Source organism: Lygodium microphyllum, chromosome 4 (genome assembly GCF_053477565.2).
Source record: "Lygodium microphyllum isolate KBCC chromosome 4, Lygodium_microphyllum_v1.1.10, whole genome shotgun sequence".
Lineage (NCBI taxonomy): Eukaryota > Viridiplantae > Streptophyta > Polypodiopsida > Schizaeales > Lygodiaceae > Lygodium > Lygodium microphyllum.
In genome coordinates, this window is record NC_141138.1 from 141,177,300 (window position 1) to 141,197,759 (window position 20,460).

Sequence of the window (20,460 nt, forward strand, 5' to 3'; positions counted from 1 at the left end):
TGCCAATGAGGAGACAGAAGCAAGTCGAAGAGGAGGAGGCATGCTCCTCTCTCTCTCTTCACACACACACACACACACACACACACACACACACACACACACACACACACACACACAGCCTTGCTAAGATAATAGAAGATAGAAGATAAAGGTCATTTAACAGTTGAACAAAGTAATGGGAAAAAGGCTCATATGATGCTACCTGCCCCACTCATTAACACCCAACAATACCTTATAGATTCAAATTTGTTGCCACTATCACCAAATATTCTTCCAAACTTTCTCATAGTTTGAATTAGTAGACATGATTACAAGTTTTTTACATTTATTTATGAACTAGTTTCATATTTCATTATGTTACATGTCATTAATTTTTTTTGGGTATATATTATTAGTTAAATTTTTTATCAAATTAATATTTTCATTTATTTACTGTTTAAAATAATCTTTTACATGAAAGTAATACTTACCTTCTTTTTTATGAAATGCATTAGACCTTCTACCCATATTTCTAAAGGTGATTTTTGCAAGTTTCTCATGCAGGTCCAATACTTGCAATACCCTTCAAAGGGGTTTTTACGCTTTTATTATTGTCTTTCAAAGAAATGGTAGAAAATTCAGACAAATATTTGTATGCCCTTCAAATCTGCTCTTTAAGGTTGAATTTGAGGCTTGTAAGGACCTTAACAAAGGCCTTGTAGGCTGAGGGCTGAGGTCCACAGGCATGTGATGGGTCTCCAATTAGTCACCATGGGTGCATTATCTTTTTTTTGTTTGGGTGAATTATCTCGATGACGCCCGCACTAACGATGTGAAGAAGCACGCCACATGTCATCGATTCTCTCTACACAACCGTCAAGTGTTTTCTAGGGTGGGGGGGAGAATGAGAACACTGCACAATTGTGGAGTTTGGTTTACACCGAACCCTCTGCACACGCAAATGTAACTTTCTGTCTCTTTTATAATACAATTTCTCGGCTGGCTCTCAAAAGGACAAAAAAAACACAAGTTTGTGGCCTGCAATGTCAAAGTGCAATGTGAACGCGGTTCAAGGGTTCTGGACTTGTCACTTGAGCACTTGAAAATGAGTGCCCGACTCGTCAAAGATGACGGCGGCGTATTTGACTGGGCGCTTGACCAGACGATCGTTCTGCCCCTTGCCACTTTTCCCTGTAGCACAGACAGTGCATGCTTCAACAGTGTTCCCTTCCGTTCAAGCAGCCACACAAATAAAACAAAACCGATATAAAGCAAAACCATTCAAAGGAAGATCCATGTGCTTTCATCAGCTTTAGGGTTTCGCAGGCTCCCGTTCCAGCCAGGCCTTCGAAGCATTGGTTGAGGCCGCCCCTTCCGCTCTGCCAATGACAGGTTTGGCTCTTCATTATCATGGTTTTTGACCTTGCATACAGAGAGCAGGTAGTTCTATCTGCCCGAAGGTGGTCCTTCCCATGGCTATGGCTATGGATGTGGTGAATCTTGTTGCCACAAATGGATTCGCCGAGCAAAGAACAGAACACCGAGCTGCTGTCTTTTGGCCACCAGTGCACACATCCACTGTGGCCTAAGGTTTTCTGCTACAGATCTTTTGGTTGCGTCCATCGTTTGCTGCGCCTACTGCACAGGGATCTCCCAAGAATTTTGAGAAGACGCTCCTGTGAGTCTGCCTTAGGATCCGTAGTGAAGGTTCTTTAACAACAAGATGCTTTCAAGAGCAAGCATGAGATTGCGGCTGGTTAGAAACATCATTTTTCTAGTTCTGCTTTTCTACGTTAGAGCTGAGGATGACACAGCTTGCCTCCTCCAGTTCCAGAAATCCGTTAAGGATCCACAAAATTACCTTGCGAATTGGATCTTCACTAATGCATCAAAGGGAAGCATTTGCACATTTACGGGTGTGCAGTGCTGGAATGATCAAGAAAACAAAGTCCTCAATCTAAAGTTGCCACAAGCAGGACTCTCTGGTTCGTTTCCATCTGGTTTAAGTAGTTGTGCCTCTCTAACGGGGTTAGATTTATCAAATAACCAGTTTTCTGGACCAATTCCTTCTAACATATGCCAGCAAGTGCATTTCGTAACTTCACTCGACCTCTCTCAGAACAAATTCTCGGGTCCTATTCCAGATAATTTTGGGAACTGCAGCTTTTTGAATGAACTCCATCTGCAGCAAAATCAGCTGTCAGGTCCAATACCATGGTCAGTTGGCATTCTTCCCAGGCTTACAAGCCTGGACTTATCTTCTAATTCACTAAGTGGACCGATACCTTCTAGCTTTACTAACCGAACTGCAATCGGTCAGCAGCCATTTACATCTTCCAGTTTTCAAAATAACCCTAATCTCTGTGGTCCTCCTTTGAGTACTTCCTGTGGTCAGTCTAGCAAGTCAAAGATGCCCGTGATTCTTGGGGCTGCAGTGGGTGTGGCTGCAGTCTTTTTTCTGGTTTGTGGAATTGTTGTATGGTGGATGTTCTGGCGTCCTCGTGGCAAAAGCAGTGCATATCTCAGAGATGAACATAAGTGGGCCAAACGCATAAAGGCTCCGAAATCTGTTACAGTGTCTATGTTTGAGAGACCACTGGTAAAGTTGAAGCTCTCTGATCTGATGGCTGCTACAAATGAGTTCAGTAAGGACAATATAATTAGTTCTGGAAGAACAGGCACTGTCTACAAGGCTACACTGCCTGATGGATCAGTGTTGGCAATAAAAAGGCTTGTAATTTCGGCACAGACAGACAAAGAGTTCAAATCTGAGATGAATACACTGGGAAATTTGAGACACAGGAATCTTGTGCCACTTCTCGGATATTGTGTTGCAGGTGGAGAAAAACTACTGGTGTACAAACACATGGTCAATGGCAGCTTGCGGGATGCTCTTCAAGAAGCTCGTGAAGAAGATAAGCTTGATTGGACTACTCGTCTTAAGATAGGGATTGGTGCAGCACGTGGTTTGGCCTGGCTACATCATAGTTGCAACCCTCGTGTCATACACCGAAATATCAGTGCTGCAAGCATACTTCTAGATGAAGAGCATGAGCCCCGAATAACAGACTTTGGGTTGGCACGGTTGATGAATCCTGTTGACACACACATTAGCACTTTTGTGAATGGGGATTTTGGTGATGTAGGTTACGTTGCACCAGAATACGTCCGAACCTTGGTTGCTACTGTCAAGGGTGACGTCTATAGTCTAGGTGTCGTGCTTTTGGAACTCATCACAGGCCAGAAAGCTATGGAAGTAACAGCTGATAGAGAGTTTAAAGGGAACCTGTCAGAATGGGTGTCGTACCTTTCCCACAATGGACGGGTGCAAGATTGCATTGATCCTTCCCTCAAAGGAAAAGGCTTTGATGATGAGCTTGTGCAGTTCTTGAGGGTCGCATTAGTTTGTGTTCTTTCTGCTCCTAAGGAGCGGCCCTCTACATATGAAGTGTATCAGCTTCTGAGAACAATTGGAGAGAAGTACAATTTGACAGATCAAAATGACGAGATTCCAGTGTCCATAGATATTAAAGATGCTGAGCTCACGGAGGAGCTTATAGTAGCAAAGGAAGTGTAAAGGTAAGATATCACTTGTTTCTTGAGTTCTTTTGTTTAACAGTTTGACTTTTCAACATGAATGATTTTTTGTGGACAGCTTAGCCTGCTAACTTTGCTAGTTCAATCATACTCATGTACAAGGCATGCATGCATGCATGTGCACATGTTTGAGACTAGTTGTCATTGAGGGCGAGAGGTTATGAGTACAATGTACATACTTGGTTGCATATGATGAATTGTACATAAATGAGTAGATTAGCTTCACTCTTTCCATGCCCAAGAATATAACTCAGGGGGTTGCTTTAATACCTGCAACTGTCCAGAGGAATTGGATGATTGCCACTTTGCATGGTGTTTTGGTGGTTTTTATTTGATAGCATCAGCAGTAGTATGGTAGCCATTTCTCAGAAAGCAGCCTGCTGCCCAATAGGCTCATGTTGCTTGATTTCTTACTTGGGACAATGAATGATGCACACATTTTTAGTGCAGGTAGAACCATGGTCTTCAATGTTTGAGATTGCACAGTGCATACTTCGTTTTTTGATGTTGGGATTTGACTTCGAGGTAATGTATTTTCAAGTATGGCCTACTTGTAAGGATGCAACTTTCCTTTATTTACACGAGAATTGCTGTATAACAGAGGTAATTGTTTGCCAACCAGCAGGAAATGTACTATCTGAGATTGGCAAGCCCCAATTGAAACATGTACCAAAAAACTAGGATGAGAAAGGAGGAAATGTTTACACAAGCACCCATGACATTAATGCATTATAGGTCATGCCAGGTTTTCAACTGGATGGGGTTCATGCTTCTTGGTTGGACATCTACATTGGTGGACTTTATCGGCGTGCAATTGGTCCAATCTTCCATCGGATTTTCTGCTTTTCTTTCCTTTGGCCACACCTAGGATTTGAGGGGATGCAAGCAAACATAGTGTACACTGTCTTCTTCTTTTATGTGCATCTCATTCTTGTGAGTGTCAATTTGAGTGGGACGAGGAATTCGGGATCTTGATTCTTTGTTAGTGTCCCTTTTTGGAATTCATTTTTGTGTGTTAGTCTTCTTCATTTTAGGTACGTTGGGTGGAGATTAGAGTGCATTTTCACCAGTCCTCTTGAGTTTATTCACACTGTACAATGATTCTAATGGGTGCATTTGCCACTAATGCCACATGACAGCAAGGCGCATTATTTTCAGCCGTCATTGGCCTGAATGCTGAATACTGGAAACTGAGAGCAGAATATGTACAATAGAGTGCATGAATGTAACACTCTCAGAACCTGAAAAGACACTCAATGCCTTATGAATAGACTGAAGTAACTGACTCCACAAAGCTGGGAATATATGCAATGTGATTATGATCAGGTCGGAGGTGAATAAACTAGTCCGACTGTATTATAAACACTCATAAATGCTGTGCATTGTATCAAAGTGTTGCAATGCAGGAGTGTATGACCTGACTGAAAGAAACACTAAACATGGAGAGAAGAGATAGTAACATGTTGAATGTTGAATACAAGAGGCAGAGTATGTACATTGTGTTGTATGTGTATTGTGTTGAAGACAGCCAGCTATGGAGGAGGGACCAAGCTATGACATAGCTCGATTCGGCCATCTCAATTATGAGTACCTTCGGAAGGTGGCTGGTGGACAACTTGTACGTGGATTGCTAGAGATTGGGCTGAGCCACTTGCCATGTATGTCTTGCATTCATGGCAAGTAGCATAGAGATGTAATTCCCAGCAAGACTCTACTAAGAGCAAAAGAGCCCTTGGAGATTGTTTCAACAAACTTATATGGACCAATTAGGACGGAGTCCTCTAACTGGAGTTTATGCTCATTCTTGATGATTTTGGCAGGGTGACATGGGCATATTTCTTAGACTTGAAGTTTGAAGCATTCTTACACTTTAAGGATTGGTTGATCTTTTGAGGAGAATAGGTTTGGTAGGAAATTCAAGACATTGTGATCTTCTCCCAAGAGCTAGGTTTTGTGCATCATGGCATTCATCAGGATTTTGCCAACACGAATACACCTCGGGAGAATGGCATATTGGAGTGGAAGAATCGTATTGTGATTGAGATAGCGTGGACTATGATGGAGCATCAGCAGACATGATAGTGTCTATGGGTTGAGGTAGCGGCCACTGCTGTCGACATTTTTAATTGATCATCTATATCAGCCATGGTTGGTATGATACCTTTTGAGGTTGGCTTTAGTCATAAGCTGAATGTGTCTTATTTTAGGGTGTGATGCTTATACTCACATCTCAAAAAAGTAGAGAGATAAGTTCAATCACACTCTTGTTCTTGTGCTCCAAAATATCATTTCCTTGAGGAATGTTGGTGTGGATGTATTCTTGATGAATCCCTCCCTTTGGAGAATTATCATCCAATACTTATTGGTGTGGCATAGGTTAGGGAGTAGGCTTTTCCACCTAAGAGGAAGACCAAAGTTAAAAAATACCATCTAAGGGAGTTGGTGAGGGATGTAGCTAGATATAAGATTTTGATGCTCTAAAGGTGGCTCCTTTCCTCAAGTCAAGGTGATGTTAGGGCAACCATTGTTCTATGGCCACATGGGCTTGGTGGATCATCACTCACACTTTGTCCTCTTCAGGGATGGGACTTGATAGGTAGTGAAGACCTTGCATGGCACTCTTATACCCTCGGTGGCTTGAGCTCGGCAAGTAGTGGTTATTTCTCATGTCTACACAAAGTGGTTAGTTTGCAAAAGTAGTCATGCTAAGATGGTGTATGTGTGGAAACTCGAGAAAGAGTTCCTTTTTCTTCACAACAACAGGGAGATGGGAGCCAAGCTTGGTATTGTTGTGGGAGTTTGATTCTCTTTTCTTAGATGAGTTACCTTGGGAGCGGTCCCCATCAAGTTTGGAGAATTTTAGGATCGAGTTAGTTCTAGGCATAGTACCCCCTCAAAGGCACCCTATTGGATGAGCAAGAAGAAGCTTCAAGCATAGTTTGAGGACCTTTTGGATTGGGGATTGATTTGAGTCAGCTCTAGTCTGTTTGATGCTTTGGTCCTGATAGTAAAAAAGAAGAATGGGAGCTTGTATATGTGGGCTATATGGCACTCTGTAAGCTCACCATAAAAAATAAGCTTCGCTTGTTGTGGATAGATAAGTAATTGCATCAACTACTAGCAGGTTTAGTGATATTCAGCAAAGTGGATTTGAAGTATGTACCACCGGATTCAAATTGCTCTAGAAGATATTCCAAAGATGGTATTTCAGACTCAATTGGGGTTGTTCGAGTTTGTGGTCCACAGGACCTGCTGCCAATAAATGGGGTGTAACTTTTGGTAGGAAACTCCGATTTGTGAGATTTTTGATTCAGATCGAAGGGAACAAAGCCCTCTTTGAGATGAGCTATTAATCTTTGTGACAGAAAATGATCAGAATATTCTGCAATGGGATTTCTCTGTCTGTCTTGGAGCGGTCTGCACCTTGTCCACAGTGACCCTAGTGCACAAAAATGGGCATAACTTTCAGATTGTAGCTCCGATTGGGGAGATTTTTTATTCAAACCGGAAGGGACGAAGCCCTCTTCGAGATGAGCTATAGGGTTTACTCCCAAATGCAATACATAATTTTTTGTAATAGGATCTTTATGACTGTCCTACTTGATTGTGTCCAAAAACAATGTATGTCCCTTAGTGCAAAAGTACTATATGAATGAGTCATATGCTGAGAGGCCTAACCAACAACATGAATAGCATCTTGAGCATATTGATCACTATCCCAAGCATCATTGCATATCCATTTGCTCTGTCATCAATGCATAAGTGAAGTTTACTGCCATACATCTCTTCTGACTGCATGCACTTCAAGTGTCATACATGGGCGCCATTAGCACTGAAAGGGTATCCAAGTGGAATCATTGCATCTAGAGAGATGGTAATCATGGAAGAGTAACTACACTTGTATACAAGTATCAGGCTCCGGATCACTGAGATGTGGGCAAAGTTCCCCTCGGGCCGGGTTGTGTACCCCTTTAGGGTCTTAAGTGGTAAGGGAGGGTCACCTCTCTTTTGTTTTATCGCCTCGCCTGGCATCGGCCATTTTCCTCAAGCGGAATATACATGGCAGACATTTTTATTAAGCAATCAGCATAAGAGGTATTGGAAAGGAATTGGGTCATTTCATGAGATGCAATGATGAACAAAGGCTTGGATAGGGGTTACCTTGGCAGTCCAGTGACTCACTTGCTGCTAGTTATCCATTTACTAAGGCTATTACTCACTTTGAGACTTATCCAAGGCACACAAGACAAAGAGAGGGGGTTAATGTCAACCAGTACATGTGATTCAAGATTAGTTATGATGCATTAGGAAGCAAAGGGGGATATTGACTTTCAGTAGATACATGCATACAAAAAAGGGATTGAACTAATAAAGCCTATGCAATCTTTAATCTCTCCAACAAAGGGATTAAGCTCAGCAAGTGGATAAATATGAGAGATTAAGATCAGATTGACATACCTCTTCACTGCTTGGGAAAGATAGTTGAAGCATAGTCTATCATGATGCCCATTTGCTCCACCAGACAAGCCCGGTTGGTTGGAGCACTCCCATGGATGATGACTTCAAGCATTTGAATGTTCCATTGATGATGAGGGCTCCCGTGTTTGTTCAATCGGGATTCGGGAGCTCAATGTTGGAGGAAGAAGTACCAAATCTTGTTGAAGAAGGGTTTAGCCACTTGACCTAGGGGTAGGAATGCCAAGGGAGTGGCCAAGAGTTGGAGCAGGAGGCAGGAGGAGGGCAAGGGCAGCAACGCAATTTGCGCCGCAAATTGCAGGCTGCTGCCTGGAGCCTACAGTAGGGTTTCCCTAGCCTCTAGGGTGTGCAAATTGAAGCTAAGGATGTGGGGGATCAGTTCTTAGTGGTGGTTGATGGCCTAGAGGGGGCTGGAGCAAGCTGGGGAAGGTTGTAGGAGCTGGCAGCCATGGCAACTTACAAGAGAGGTGAGAGAAGGAGGGTTGAGGGAAAAAGTAACTGGGGTTTTGCCCTCTTCTAACTCTTAGGACTCTAAACTTGGCCTGGAACCCCTAAAATTTGCATAAAAAGAAGTGACAACTTGCTACCTTTAATCATTTTATTTCCAATTATGTCCGAATCTCCAACCATAGCTCCAGGGTTTTGGGGATTTGAGAAATGAGAAAGAGGAAAGAAAAAAAGAACCAAAGCTTGATGCTCTGCTACCACTTGTAATGAATGAAGCTAAGAGAAGAGAGGAGAAAGAGATGAAGAGAGAGAAAGAGAACAAGAAGAGAAAATAAGACTAGAAGAGGAGAGAAAGACAAAAAAGAGGGGAAAAGGAAGGAGGAAGCCATGGAAGCTAAAGATGAAGGTGAAGAGCACGCTCTTGATAATAACTGGTTGCCCTAATCTGGGACTCTTACACCTTATATACCCCGGTCAGTGTGACTAGGTGTCTAACCCCTAGTTTCTATGTATCCTGCTCATTACATCTACCGCTCCTTACAACTTGGCATGAACGAAAGAAGAAGAAGAAGATGCAATTGCTGATCAGCACTAGGTTGATCGCCATGATTATCTTTACATATCACCATCAGCCCATTCTTATCCACCTTGGAAAAGCATCACTTGACTCATAATTCAGCTCGACACTGTTGTTCTACTCATCAAATCAAATCAAGCATACCTTTAAGAAACTGATTTTGTTAGACATTACATGAAATAATATAGTGCCACATCATGAAATTTTTTTAACGATGTTTTGGAAAAAACATCATTTCAGCCCATGTCATGAAGACGACCTGCTACCTCATTCACCAAGGCATAATCCTGCTGGCAGCTGCCCATGATCTTGCACATCATGACTTGCCATCACCTTTACCTTCCACATGACTATCTTGTCACATCTTTTGCCTTTGCCAGTCCCATCACCTATGCGACTCGTGAGCACATGCATGTGGGTGGTGCCCATGTGCATTACATTCTCCCCCACTAGAATTACGGCATTCCTCGGTAGATCCGTAGCCAAAGAGTCATCACCACACTGAGACTATGCAACTATACAGCCTCGTGCATGGGGTAACCCTGAAACTTGAACAAATATTGACGCTCATGCCTCTATGTACCCTTCTTGTACCTTGAAGCAACCCCTATTCTGGTATCAACAACTTCTAAAGCCTATGGGCATCAACTAACTTTGGATCCTCCCTTGTCTAGGGTTGTGGTAGAAATAGGTCCATGATACTCCACAAGATAACTCACTTGAAATGTTGGATGCATTTTCCAATGAGAGGGTAGCTCCAATAAGTGAGTCCCATCACTCAACTTAATAACAATGCAAAAAGGCAGCTTCTACCAAGGTGCTCGCTAAGGTGAAAACTCCCAAATCTGCTTCAAATGTTGCTTTTGGATCTTGAGATAGCACCATTGATCTTCCCAAAAGATCATCTAACGGGAATGTTTGTCAATATCCTTTTGTTGTCATTGCACTCGTTACATATTCTTCCAATAAATAGTTCCCAGTAGAGGTCTTCAAAGCATGGTTGAAGGTATTGCTAACCAAACTATCTCAAATGGGGTCTACATGGTAGAGGCATAGACCATATCATTGATCGCAAGCTCGACCAAAAATAGATATCCCTCCCATGCAACCTAACGATCCTAACACTAGTGTCAAAGCATGGTGATCATGGTACAATTGAAATTCTCCATTGCCCATTAGTTTGTGGATGAAAAGTAGTAGATTATGCTAGCTTGGTGCTAAGGCCATAGAGTAAAGCTTTCCAAAAACCAATATTGAACTTAAGAGTCGCGATCAAATGCGATCCTCTTTGGCAAGCTGTGCGCTTGAAAGATATCCTTGATAAAAAGCCATGCAATTTCCACTGCATCAACATTATTTTTGCACGGAATCAACCTTGCTTATTGAACCTTGCCATCATTATCATTTTGGAACTGCTTGCTCTTCAAAAGGCTGATATCCATCGAAATCTCTTCCCGATAAAATTGGAAATATGCAATGGTTGTACAAAAGGCTGATAATGAAATCCATCGAAATCTCTTCCTGATAAAATTGGAAATATGCAAAAGGAAGGCCCATGAAGACCTCCAGAGGGAGATTAGAGACTTCAGGGCCTCCACAAATGATAAACCAAGCTTGGCACAAGGTTACCATGGTGATATGCAGGAGAAAATGCCCAATATGGATCCCTACAACTTGCTTAACCACACCCTATATCAGCATGAGCTTCGTCACATGGAACGGCATAATGACATGGTCACCAACAACTGCCAAATGATGTTCAAGTTTGATGAAGCAATTGAGCAAATGGCCCTCTCAAACTCGAGAACTTAACAAACCTTGGAGCAACTCACCACTCTTGTTGCTCAGCTAGCTACAGCTTCATTCCAAGAGAAGGTAAATGACTCTAGGTAGGAATCTAGACGTCCACCACCTCAGTAGTCATTGCATGGTCCATAGGGTATACTTGGTGCTAAGGGAATTCCCCCTTCTACCTATGAGATTGGTGAACCCGCTCATGTGCATGATGAGCCTCTGTTGAGCACCCCCATCAACCATGTAACCAACACCCCACTGAGGCCCTCTCCCACCCTTGGTAGAAGTTTCCCCACTTTCCCTAGGATCCCCCATGCAACCTATATGAATCAGCCCCATTATGGACAATATGGTACTAATGGCCAGTATGGAAATCATGGGCAGCATGGCTATAATGGGCAGCATGGGATAAATGCACCACATGGTATGTATGGGTAGCGAGGTATGTATGGGCATCATCGGATGTATGGACATCAAGGGTTTCATGGGCAGCACGACCCTCATGATCTATGTGACAAGATTATCCTCACTAAGTACAATGGTCAATCTCCTTTACCATCAGACTTGGAGGAATGGACATCCAAGTTGGAGTCCTACTTCAATATCTACCCCTCCATTAATGATCAGAAAATTATCTTTACTTCTCTCCACTTGGAAGGATTTACCCACACATAGTGGTGCTATATCAATCGAGAGAATCATCAGTTCATTGATTGTGAACATAGAGATTACCCCCATCGGTACACCAGATGCAAAGGGGTCTCTTGGATATGCCCAGGAGCGTAGACGCAGATGGGATAGGACCCATCTTAGGCAGACTCCTAGGGGTTATGGATATCTAGTCGATAGTAGGTCAGGAACCATCATCATGAATGATGAGGGAAGGAGGGTGACGGCTCGCATGAGAGAGTTGTGCCAACAAGTTTTTCGGCACAACGTCTTGGATCATTGGAAGAACATAACGGACGGGAGCAAGGACTACATAGTAGCATCCTTGCACAAGGAGTTTCCGGTGTATGGTCTAAGTATTTGTGTCCCGTGTGGAAAAAGAGCAGTTGGTAAGATAGTGGTATACTCTTGACCAACGTAACCTCATTGTACGTGAGTATACAAATCAATTTATGAACTTGACCATGTATGTGGAGAGCATTAGTGATGATACTAAATTGCATAAGTATATCTATGGGTTGGAACCGAGTCTATCGGTAGATGTTATGGCCCAAAAGTCTACCGCACTATTTGAAGCAATTGAACTGGCTGAGAGATATGCAAGGAAGTACCGTAAGAATGAGTATTTTCAGCAAGGTTTTGGACAATCCCATATCCCTTCAAGATCAGCCCCATATGGAGGTAGTTTCCGAGGCACTTCTATTCCTAATAATAGCCCCAAAATACCCACTTACCCCCCCTCCATGTTGAAAGAAAACCGGGGACTTTTGGGACAGCTTTTGGCTCTAATGCTGAGAATAAGTATGTTGAAAATAAACAGTTCTTTTTTCTTTGCATCACCTTTCCATGGCTCTAGTGGCCAACGCTTCATTTCTCTAGATGTTGTGAAGAAACGGAAGAAAAAAGGTCTATGCTTTAAATGTGGGGATAAGTATATTGCTGACCATGCCTCCAAGTGCTCTTACAAGACAGCTAAGGTCAAGGTCCATAGCATGTATGTCATGGAAGATTGGCACAATGATGAGGATGACCTACCCACCGACCATTTGAGTATGATCTACCCAGTGACCATGTTGAGTATGTTGATGCGGATCACGAGCAGTTTTGTGACCCAGAGGATGGGTTTCCTTTTGACCCGGGCGACTGTCCATCATAGATACTTGATCTGACATCCCACCCACCTACCACTTCCCTTTGCTCCATCTCCTTGGATGCTTGGACGGGTTCTTGGAGCCTCAGTACCCTGCGCATTCAAGGTAGTATCCATGGGAAGCATGTCTTCATCCTTGTGGACGGTGATAGCACTCACAGTTTTGTTAATAAATCAGCCATTGACTGGTTGAAATGCACCCCTACGGAATGACACCACCCCTTGAAGGTCCAAGTAGCAAATGGAGAAGAAGTTAGCACATATGTATGTCCTGCAGTCCCCTTATGCTTGGCTGAAAATTATGTGGCATTGGTTGATTTAATTGCCCTAGATATGGGCCCCATTGATGCTGTCTTGGGTTGTGATTGGTTGAAGCAATTGGGGAAAATTGCTATGGACTTCTCTCAGCTCTACATGGAGTTTATAATGCATGGACAGCTCATCCGCCTAGAGGGAGTTCAAGATCATGCTGATTTTCAGCTCATTACAACAAAGCAACTTAAACGAAAGTTTAAAAAATGCTTACAAATCTTTGTCTTACAATTGAATAAGGACAATTCAGGTCAGTCCTCTGAAGTATCTAATGATTCAGCCTTGCAAGCCCTACTTGAGGAGTAAAGTGTTATATTTTAGATGCCTATAGCCCTTCTCCCTAAGAGACAAGTGGACCACCCACTTGATTTAGAGCCCCATTCCAAGCCAGTAAACAAGTCACCTTACAGACTCCAAATATAAACGTGAAGAGGTTACAAAGCAAGTCAAGGAGTTGTTAGACGCGTTTCATTGAATCGAGTTCTTCCCCTTATGCATCCCGAGTCTTGTTAGTCAAGAAGAAAGATGGCTCTTTGCACATGTGCATCGATTACAGAGAGTGGAACAAAATCACAGTGAAGAACCGCTATCCCATCCCATGGATTGACGACTTGCTAGATGAGTTGAAAGGAGCATACTTTTTTACTAAGATTGACTTATGCTCTGGCTACCATCAGATTCGTATGAGAGAGGGAGATGAGATCAAAACGGCCTTTGAGATTGATTGTGGGCTTTATCATTTTCTAGTGATGCTTTTTGAGTTGACTAACGTCCCCGCCACATTTTAGAGCCTCATGAACAAAGTCTTTAATTCTTTTTGTTCAAGTTTGTGCTTGTTTTCTTTGACGATATTCTCACTTACAGCAAGCCACCAAAGGAGCACTTGGCACATGTCAGAGGGTGTTTGACATATTGAGAGAGCAGTGACTCTTTGCTAAGGAGAGCAAATGTACCTTCATGCAGACATCTATGGAGTACTTGGGACACATTGTCAGCAAAAATGGTATACAGGTTGATCCGAAGAAGGTACTATGTGTTAGGGATTGGTCCACTCCATCCACCACTACTTCATTGGGTGGCTTCCTTGGTCTCTCTTCATTCTTTCATTGCAACATCTTTGATTGATCAATTAAAAAAGGAATCATTCTTTTGGGATGCCACTATTGATCATAACTTCAAGCAGTTAAAGGACGTGCTTACTTCCGTCCCCATCCTTGTTTGCCTTGACTTCTCTAAGTTGTTTACCATTCATTGTGATGCTAGTGGCAAGGGTATTGATGTAGTATTGCTGCAAGAGCATGGTGTGATTGTATTTGAGAGCCGCAAGCTTGATGAGAAGGAGATGCAAATGAATGTGTATAACCAGGAGATGTTGACCATCCTCCATGCTATCAAGAAATGGTACCACTGTTTGTATGGCAACCGCTTCCAAGTAAAAAGTGACCACCACTGAGTCCTCCAGTACTTCTTGACTCAGTCCACTTTGACTTCTGAGCAAAGGCGATGGGTGGCAATATTACAAAACTATGATTTTGATATTTTTCACACAGGGGGCAAAGATAATATCGTGGTTGATTCACCCTCATGGATGTGGGCATGCAGAGTATTCTCTATTTCCGAGTTGCATAGTGATTGGATTGAAGAGCTTCAAGAAGCTTATTTGTTAGATGATAACTTCAGCCACATTTTCCAAAAATTATAGTATGAGATCATAGTTGAAAACTCGCAATATTAGCTCAAGTATGGTCTTATTTGGTCCCATGGCAAGATTATCATCCTACACACTTTTCCCTTCACACAGAAGATCATGGAAGAGATGCATTCTTGTCCGATTGTTGGTCACTTGGGTGTTTTCAAAATATATGACAGGATTGCTAAGAACTTTCATTGGAAAGGCTTATGGAGGGATATCAAGGACTTGTGTGAACAAATGTGTTCCATGCCAATAGAACAAGGACAGTACACTCAGACCCGCTGGCCTTTTACAGACCCTTCCTATTCCTGAAGGGAAATGGACTCACATCACATTGGACTTCATCACTGGCCTCCTCGTGACCAGGAAAGGGTGAAACAATATATATGTGGTAGTTGATCGCCTCACCAAAGTTGCTCACTTTATTCCCACTAAGACCCAATACACTACCTCTCAGGTGGCCTCTCAATTTATGGAATATGTTTTCAAGTTGCATGGCTTACCACAAGTTATAGTACATGATCGGGATGCTAAGTTTATAAGCAACTTTTGGCAGACAGTTTTCACATCCATGGGTACCAAGCTCGCCCCATCCATTGCTTACTACCCTCAGACTGATGGCCAGACTGAAAGCGTGAACAAATGGCTTGAGACATATTTGGGACACTTTTGCCATGATGTACAACATAGTTGGGATATGTGGCTCCACTTGGCCGAGTTTGCCTATTATAACTCCACCTACTCTAGCATTGGAGTTTTCCCTTTGAGGCCTTATACGGGTATAACGTTCCCTGTCCTATAGTCTTATTCAATAATAAGATAAATCCTCAAGAGTTAGGCCGAGTTGGATCGCATGCAAGCCCTACTTCAGCAATGCAAAGTGAATCTTCAAAAGGCACAAATACACATAAAACTCTATGTGGATGAGTAAAGAAGGCATTTGGAATTTCAAGAAGGGGAATTGGTCCTCTTGAAAGTATCTAAGTCTCGCTACTCTACTCTGAAAGAGGGCAGCAGTAAAAAGCTGGCCCACTGCTTCTATGGCCCCTATCGGATCCTGAAGAGAGTTGGTGACTTGGCCTACTGATTAGAGCTCCCCTCTACCACCAAAATCCACAATGTGTTTCATGTTAGCTAGCTGAAACCCTTCATGGGCACCTCAGTGGACTATGTGGAAGTTCTTTCCCCCATAGACGAAAAAGATATCATTTAGTATATCCTTGAGGCAATCATTGGGCAACGAGATAAGCTTTTAAGGTCTCGATCCATCAAGGAGTACCTCATCAAATGGAAAGGCCTACCCTTGGAAGAAGCCTCTTGGTGCCCAACTACCATTGTCAATGAATTGCCTCGCCTCCAAGCGGCCTAATGGACTGAAGACTAGTCAGTTATGCCCCCGTTTGACCATCCTTTGCTTGCAGACTGCACACTGTTTTAGAACAGTTTTGTACTTCCCCAAATCTCATGCATGTGCATCCTACCTAGGTTGAAAGTACTTGTCATAAGCTTTGGTTCGACATGTGGCACGTCCCATTTGGAGTAGCCTACCAAAAGTTATGAAAATTTTACCTCAGCAGGCCGGTCATGGACAGCATGCTGTCCCTAGTCTTTACCCACCCATTTTCATTGTGATGTGGCTTAGTTTAGTATTCTACACCCCTTTCTAAGCCCACCCATCACTCCCTTCTAGTTCTCTTCATTTTTGAGGGCAGAAACCTTCAGGGTGGGGATGGATTGTAACGAGCGGGATATATAGAAGCTAGGGGTTAGACACCTAGTTACACTGACCGGGGTATATAAGGTGTAAGAGTCCCAGATTAGGCCAACTAATTATTATCAAGAACATACTCTTCACCTTCATCTTCAGCTTCCATGGCTTTCTCCTTCCTTCTCCCCTCTTTTCTGTATTTCTCTCTCCTCTTCTAGTCTTCTTTTCTCTTCTTGTTCTCTTTCTCTCTCTTCAGCTCTTTCTCCTCTCTTGTCAGCTTCATTCATTACAATAGAGAGCGAGTCTATCAGTATGTTGGAGTGCATGTGAGATTGAGGTGAGCGAGAGTGTTCATGGGGTGATCAAGATGGTGACTATTCGAGGCAAATCAAGGAGTAGAGAGCTGTCCCAAATAGGATAGTCAGGTGACTTTGTGGATTTGGGATGTTGGTTCATGCTTGGGCTCTCGGAACTGATGCTTTGTACAAGTATCTATGTAAACCACTATAATTAAGATGCCTTACTTGGTCTCCCTCATCTACCATTGAGTTGTGCTTTAGTATTGTGAGTCTTACCCATAGTGCATGTGTGGCATTTCTAGTAACAAAACACTAGTGTACAAAGTGGTACTCACCCAATGAAAAGAAGGAAAAGCTAAAGAAGACTTAAAATCTATAAGAGGGTCTAAGCTACCTTGAAAGAAAGAAAAAGAACCTAGAGAAGCTGTTGCAAAAGTAGGGTCTAATCCTAAACTTCTAAAGGAAGGTGAAGAGGAGTCTACATGCAAGCTGGATGAGGGTGGGACGGGCAGGATCTGAAAATGCAAGGCATCAAACCATGCTAACTTGAAATAGAAAGTAATCTTTGAGGAGTAGCAAGCATAGTTATCCGAGTTCTTTTTGTGTATAGAGACTCCTCTATTGAAATTTACCTACTAGTACCTGTCTGCACCTTTGAAGGAACTCACAATTGGTTCTTGCATAACACAAGGAGCAACAGAGAAAGGTGTTAGCTAATACAAATCAAAAGGATTACACCAACCCATGACTGGGTCTGGCTGAGGTGAAGCATTTGATCACTAGTTGTCCCCAAACGGGTGTGTTCTACCCCATCTGAGAGATGGCCATCTTCACTAGTCTGTTTCCATGATTGTTATGCACCTCCAAGCTCCCTCTGGTGTGACTTCAGGTGAGTTGATGGTTTGCTTATGTCATAGTGCGAGGAGGAATGCGTCGAGTAGTGGAGCTGAGCCTTGTAGAGGGAAATACCTCAAATCCAGGCTTATTAAGAAAATGTGCTCACACCTATTTATATCCTACCAATAAATAATCAATCAATCAGTATGCTACTTGTAAACAGTAAGTCACATAATGTTTGTGCATTGCATTTGCCATTGAATGTGCTGTACTTTCTATTTGCCCATTGCATTTGCCATGGAGTGTGCATTTGGGGCTCAAATGTGCTGTACTTTCTATGTATTGCTGCATACTATCCGTGTGGTAAAAGACCGTCTGTGCCGTCCCCTTTTTGGGGAGAGACAAGCTGACTGCCAGCAAATGCAGGAGGAGATGGAAGTGTGAAGGCTGTCATAAGTTAAAACTGCAAGTCTGTGAGCGGCCTTTGCCGTGCACGTGGTGTTCTTTTCCATAATCTAGAGAAAGGTCCAACTCTGGAAACATGGAAACACAATCACGGGAACAGTAAATAACCTCAAAGATGGTCAGGAAACTGCAGGTGACTGCAGTCAACCGTAGAAGGGGTCTGCGAACTCTCTCTCTCTCTCCTGTTCTCTCTCCACATCCAACTTGCATCAATTGAGAATGTGGTGGAAGGCCCCATTCTCATGGGGTGTATTAAAGCACTGCCCGATATGATAGGCTGTTGTGTCTTCTCATCTTGATCCTCCCACTTTAGCTTTAGGCAAATATGGTCACCGCAGGGTTGGCTGCTGCTCTAAGCGCTGTGGATGGAGGGTGGCTCGGTGCTGGTGTTGACATGGGCAGAGGCATAGCTCAATAGTAGTTGATAGAAGGGGTGGAAGGGACCTACTGGATGTCCAACTGTCAAGCATTAGCATTGGTGAAGGCCGCTGGGTTGCTGCTGCACCTCTGCAACCTTGATGTCCAGCAAGCCATACACACCAATGACTACTACTACTGCATGAATACAGCTCCTACAACATCCTGGCGTATGAGATTGAGCATGGGGTCTGGAGCAAGGTCCAGGCACCGTTGTGCTAGTTCTTGTAATATTTATGCAGCAACTTTTGCATCTGGGTAAATTCATACCTCTGCTTGAAACCTTCACAGACAGCAATTACTGCTTTAATCATTCCTCAGAAGTGCACTGTGCAGTGGTCTTGCCCTTGATTCTTTGGCTTGTTTTCTTAATGGTTAGCATGGCTATCTATGTACGTGCATACTTCAGGGAGTTTTGTGTGCTTAAATATGTCTGCTGCTAAAATTTTTGAAGCTGCTACTTACAAGAACTGTTTTTTTCAGGCGACACTGTGCAATGCCAAGTCAAGGTACAGCCTGGATCTGTACGCTGGCTCCAGTTGCTGCCATTTGTCAAGATTTTCCAGAAGCCGTAGCCCGCTAATGACTTGACTCCTGTGTCCTAATCTAAACTTGGAATATACATGTATAAATGTGCTTGATTGTGAAATTCATCATCACTCTTGTAATTGTAGCATCTTACACGAAAATAGACAGTTCTCTGTTGATGTTGAGATTTGCATCAGTGTTCTAAATCAGTAGCGTCGACATGCCCCTGCAACCACCAATGGTGCTGTAAGTAGTTTCTTAACAGTAATTTCGCTGTTGGCTCTTCCAGATGCATATGCAGAATCCACTTAAGACGATGGGTTGGTGGGCTGTGATGCAAATGCGGCTTAGAAAGACGCATATAAACGAAATTTATATATTGTCCAGATCAGTTCATGCGATGAGTGTGTGTTGGGTCTCAGTCATTCCAGAGTTTTGTTAGAAGTATTTTTTTGGGGTGTGCATTTCACATACAGGAAAGGGTATCAAAGTCTTTGAAGTTCGGATACATTTTCTGTTAAGGAACGGATGGACACACACACACACACACACACACATGCACGTGTTCGGGCACATGGACAAGCATTTGCAACCAAGAGTTGCTGTCTTAATTCCTCTCATTTCTAATAAGGATCTTTGATTTTGCCATACTCTCTCATGATTACGGATTCATAATCATTTTGGTGATCGTGTAATTCATGCTATGAGTATCGGCATAGTTATAGAATTGCCCAAGGTTTAGCCTTAGCCATCGTTTACTATTTTTACGATTTTTGTTAGAAGTGTTGTTTCGGGTATGCATTCCTGTGCACAGGCACACGAGTATCAAATGTTTGAAGTTCGGATACTTGAAAATTAGTTAAGGAACTGGTGGATGATATGCACACATGCAAGCACTCAAAAACATTTTGGACAAAGCGTTGCGTTGTCAATTTCTCTCTTGATCACCACCATGTTACCAAACTCTCATGCTCATGGATTTAGCATCATTTTTGGTGATTTTGAGTGTATGCATGCATCCCTATGTTTGTGTGGTGGCTTTGCTCAATAAGGAACAACTATGCATGTGTTGCATGTTGGCTTATGTGATTTTGCTTTTGTTCTGCTAAATGTGCTTGCTTATTTGTGTCTAAGAGAGAGACCACAAGTTTTAGTTGAAGATGCCCATTGAACAAGATACTACTTATCAAGCATAGGTTTGTAACCAATAGAATTTCTCTTTAAGTATGGCACTATGGTCACTAGGATCCAACTATGATCATGGGAGTGAGTACACCCAATCACTTGTAAAAATCAATGTAGTGTAGTCATTGAAGGGGTCTATGCAACAATTGTTATAAAATAGGAGTTACTTCTCTCGTCCATCCATTTAGGAAGGACACACGACTTGTCTTCTTCCAAAGTTGTTTACAAGGGTCCAAGTAATCTCTTAATAACGGCCATTGGATGTTAATGCTCTCTTAGGAAGGACACACGACTTGTCTTCTTCCAAAGTTGTTTACAAGGGTCCAA

The 20,460-nt window shown here is 42.7% G+C and overlaps 1 protein-coding gene across 1 annotated transcript; it reads left to right on the top strand.

The window, feature by feature from the left end:
* Window positions 1–1,221: 1,221 nt before the first annotated feature.
* On the top strand, window positions 1,222–19,133 carry LOC148037689 (probably inactive leucine-rich repeat receptor-like protein kinase At5g48380). Its single transcript, XM_087676628.1, has 2 exons — window positions 1,222–3,558; window positions 18,904–19,133. The coding sequence occupies exon 1, from the start codon at window positions 1,703–1,705 to the stop codon at window positions 3,554–3,556; it is 1,854 nt and encodes a 617-aa protein (XP_087532754.1). The 5' UTR covers window positions 1,222–1,702; the 3' UTR covers window positions 3,557–3,558; window positions 18,904–19,133.
* Window positions 19,134–20,460: the final 1,327 nt, after the last annotated feature.

Coding starts and splice junctions, on each gene's coding strand:
- LOC148037689 (XM_087676628.1), top strand. CDS start 1,703: ATGCTTTCAAGAGCAAGCATGAGATTGCGGCTGGTTAGAAACATCATT.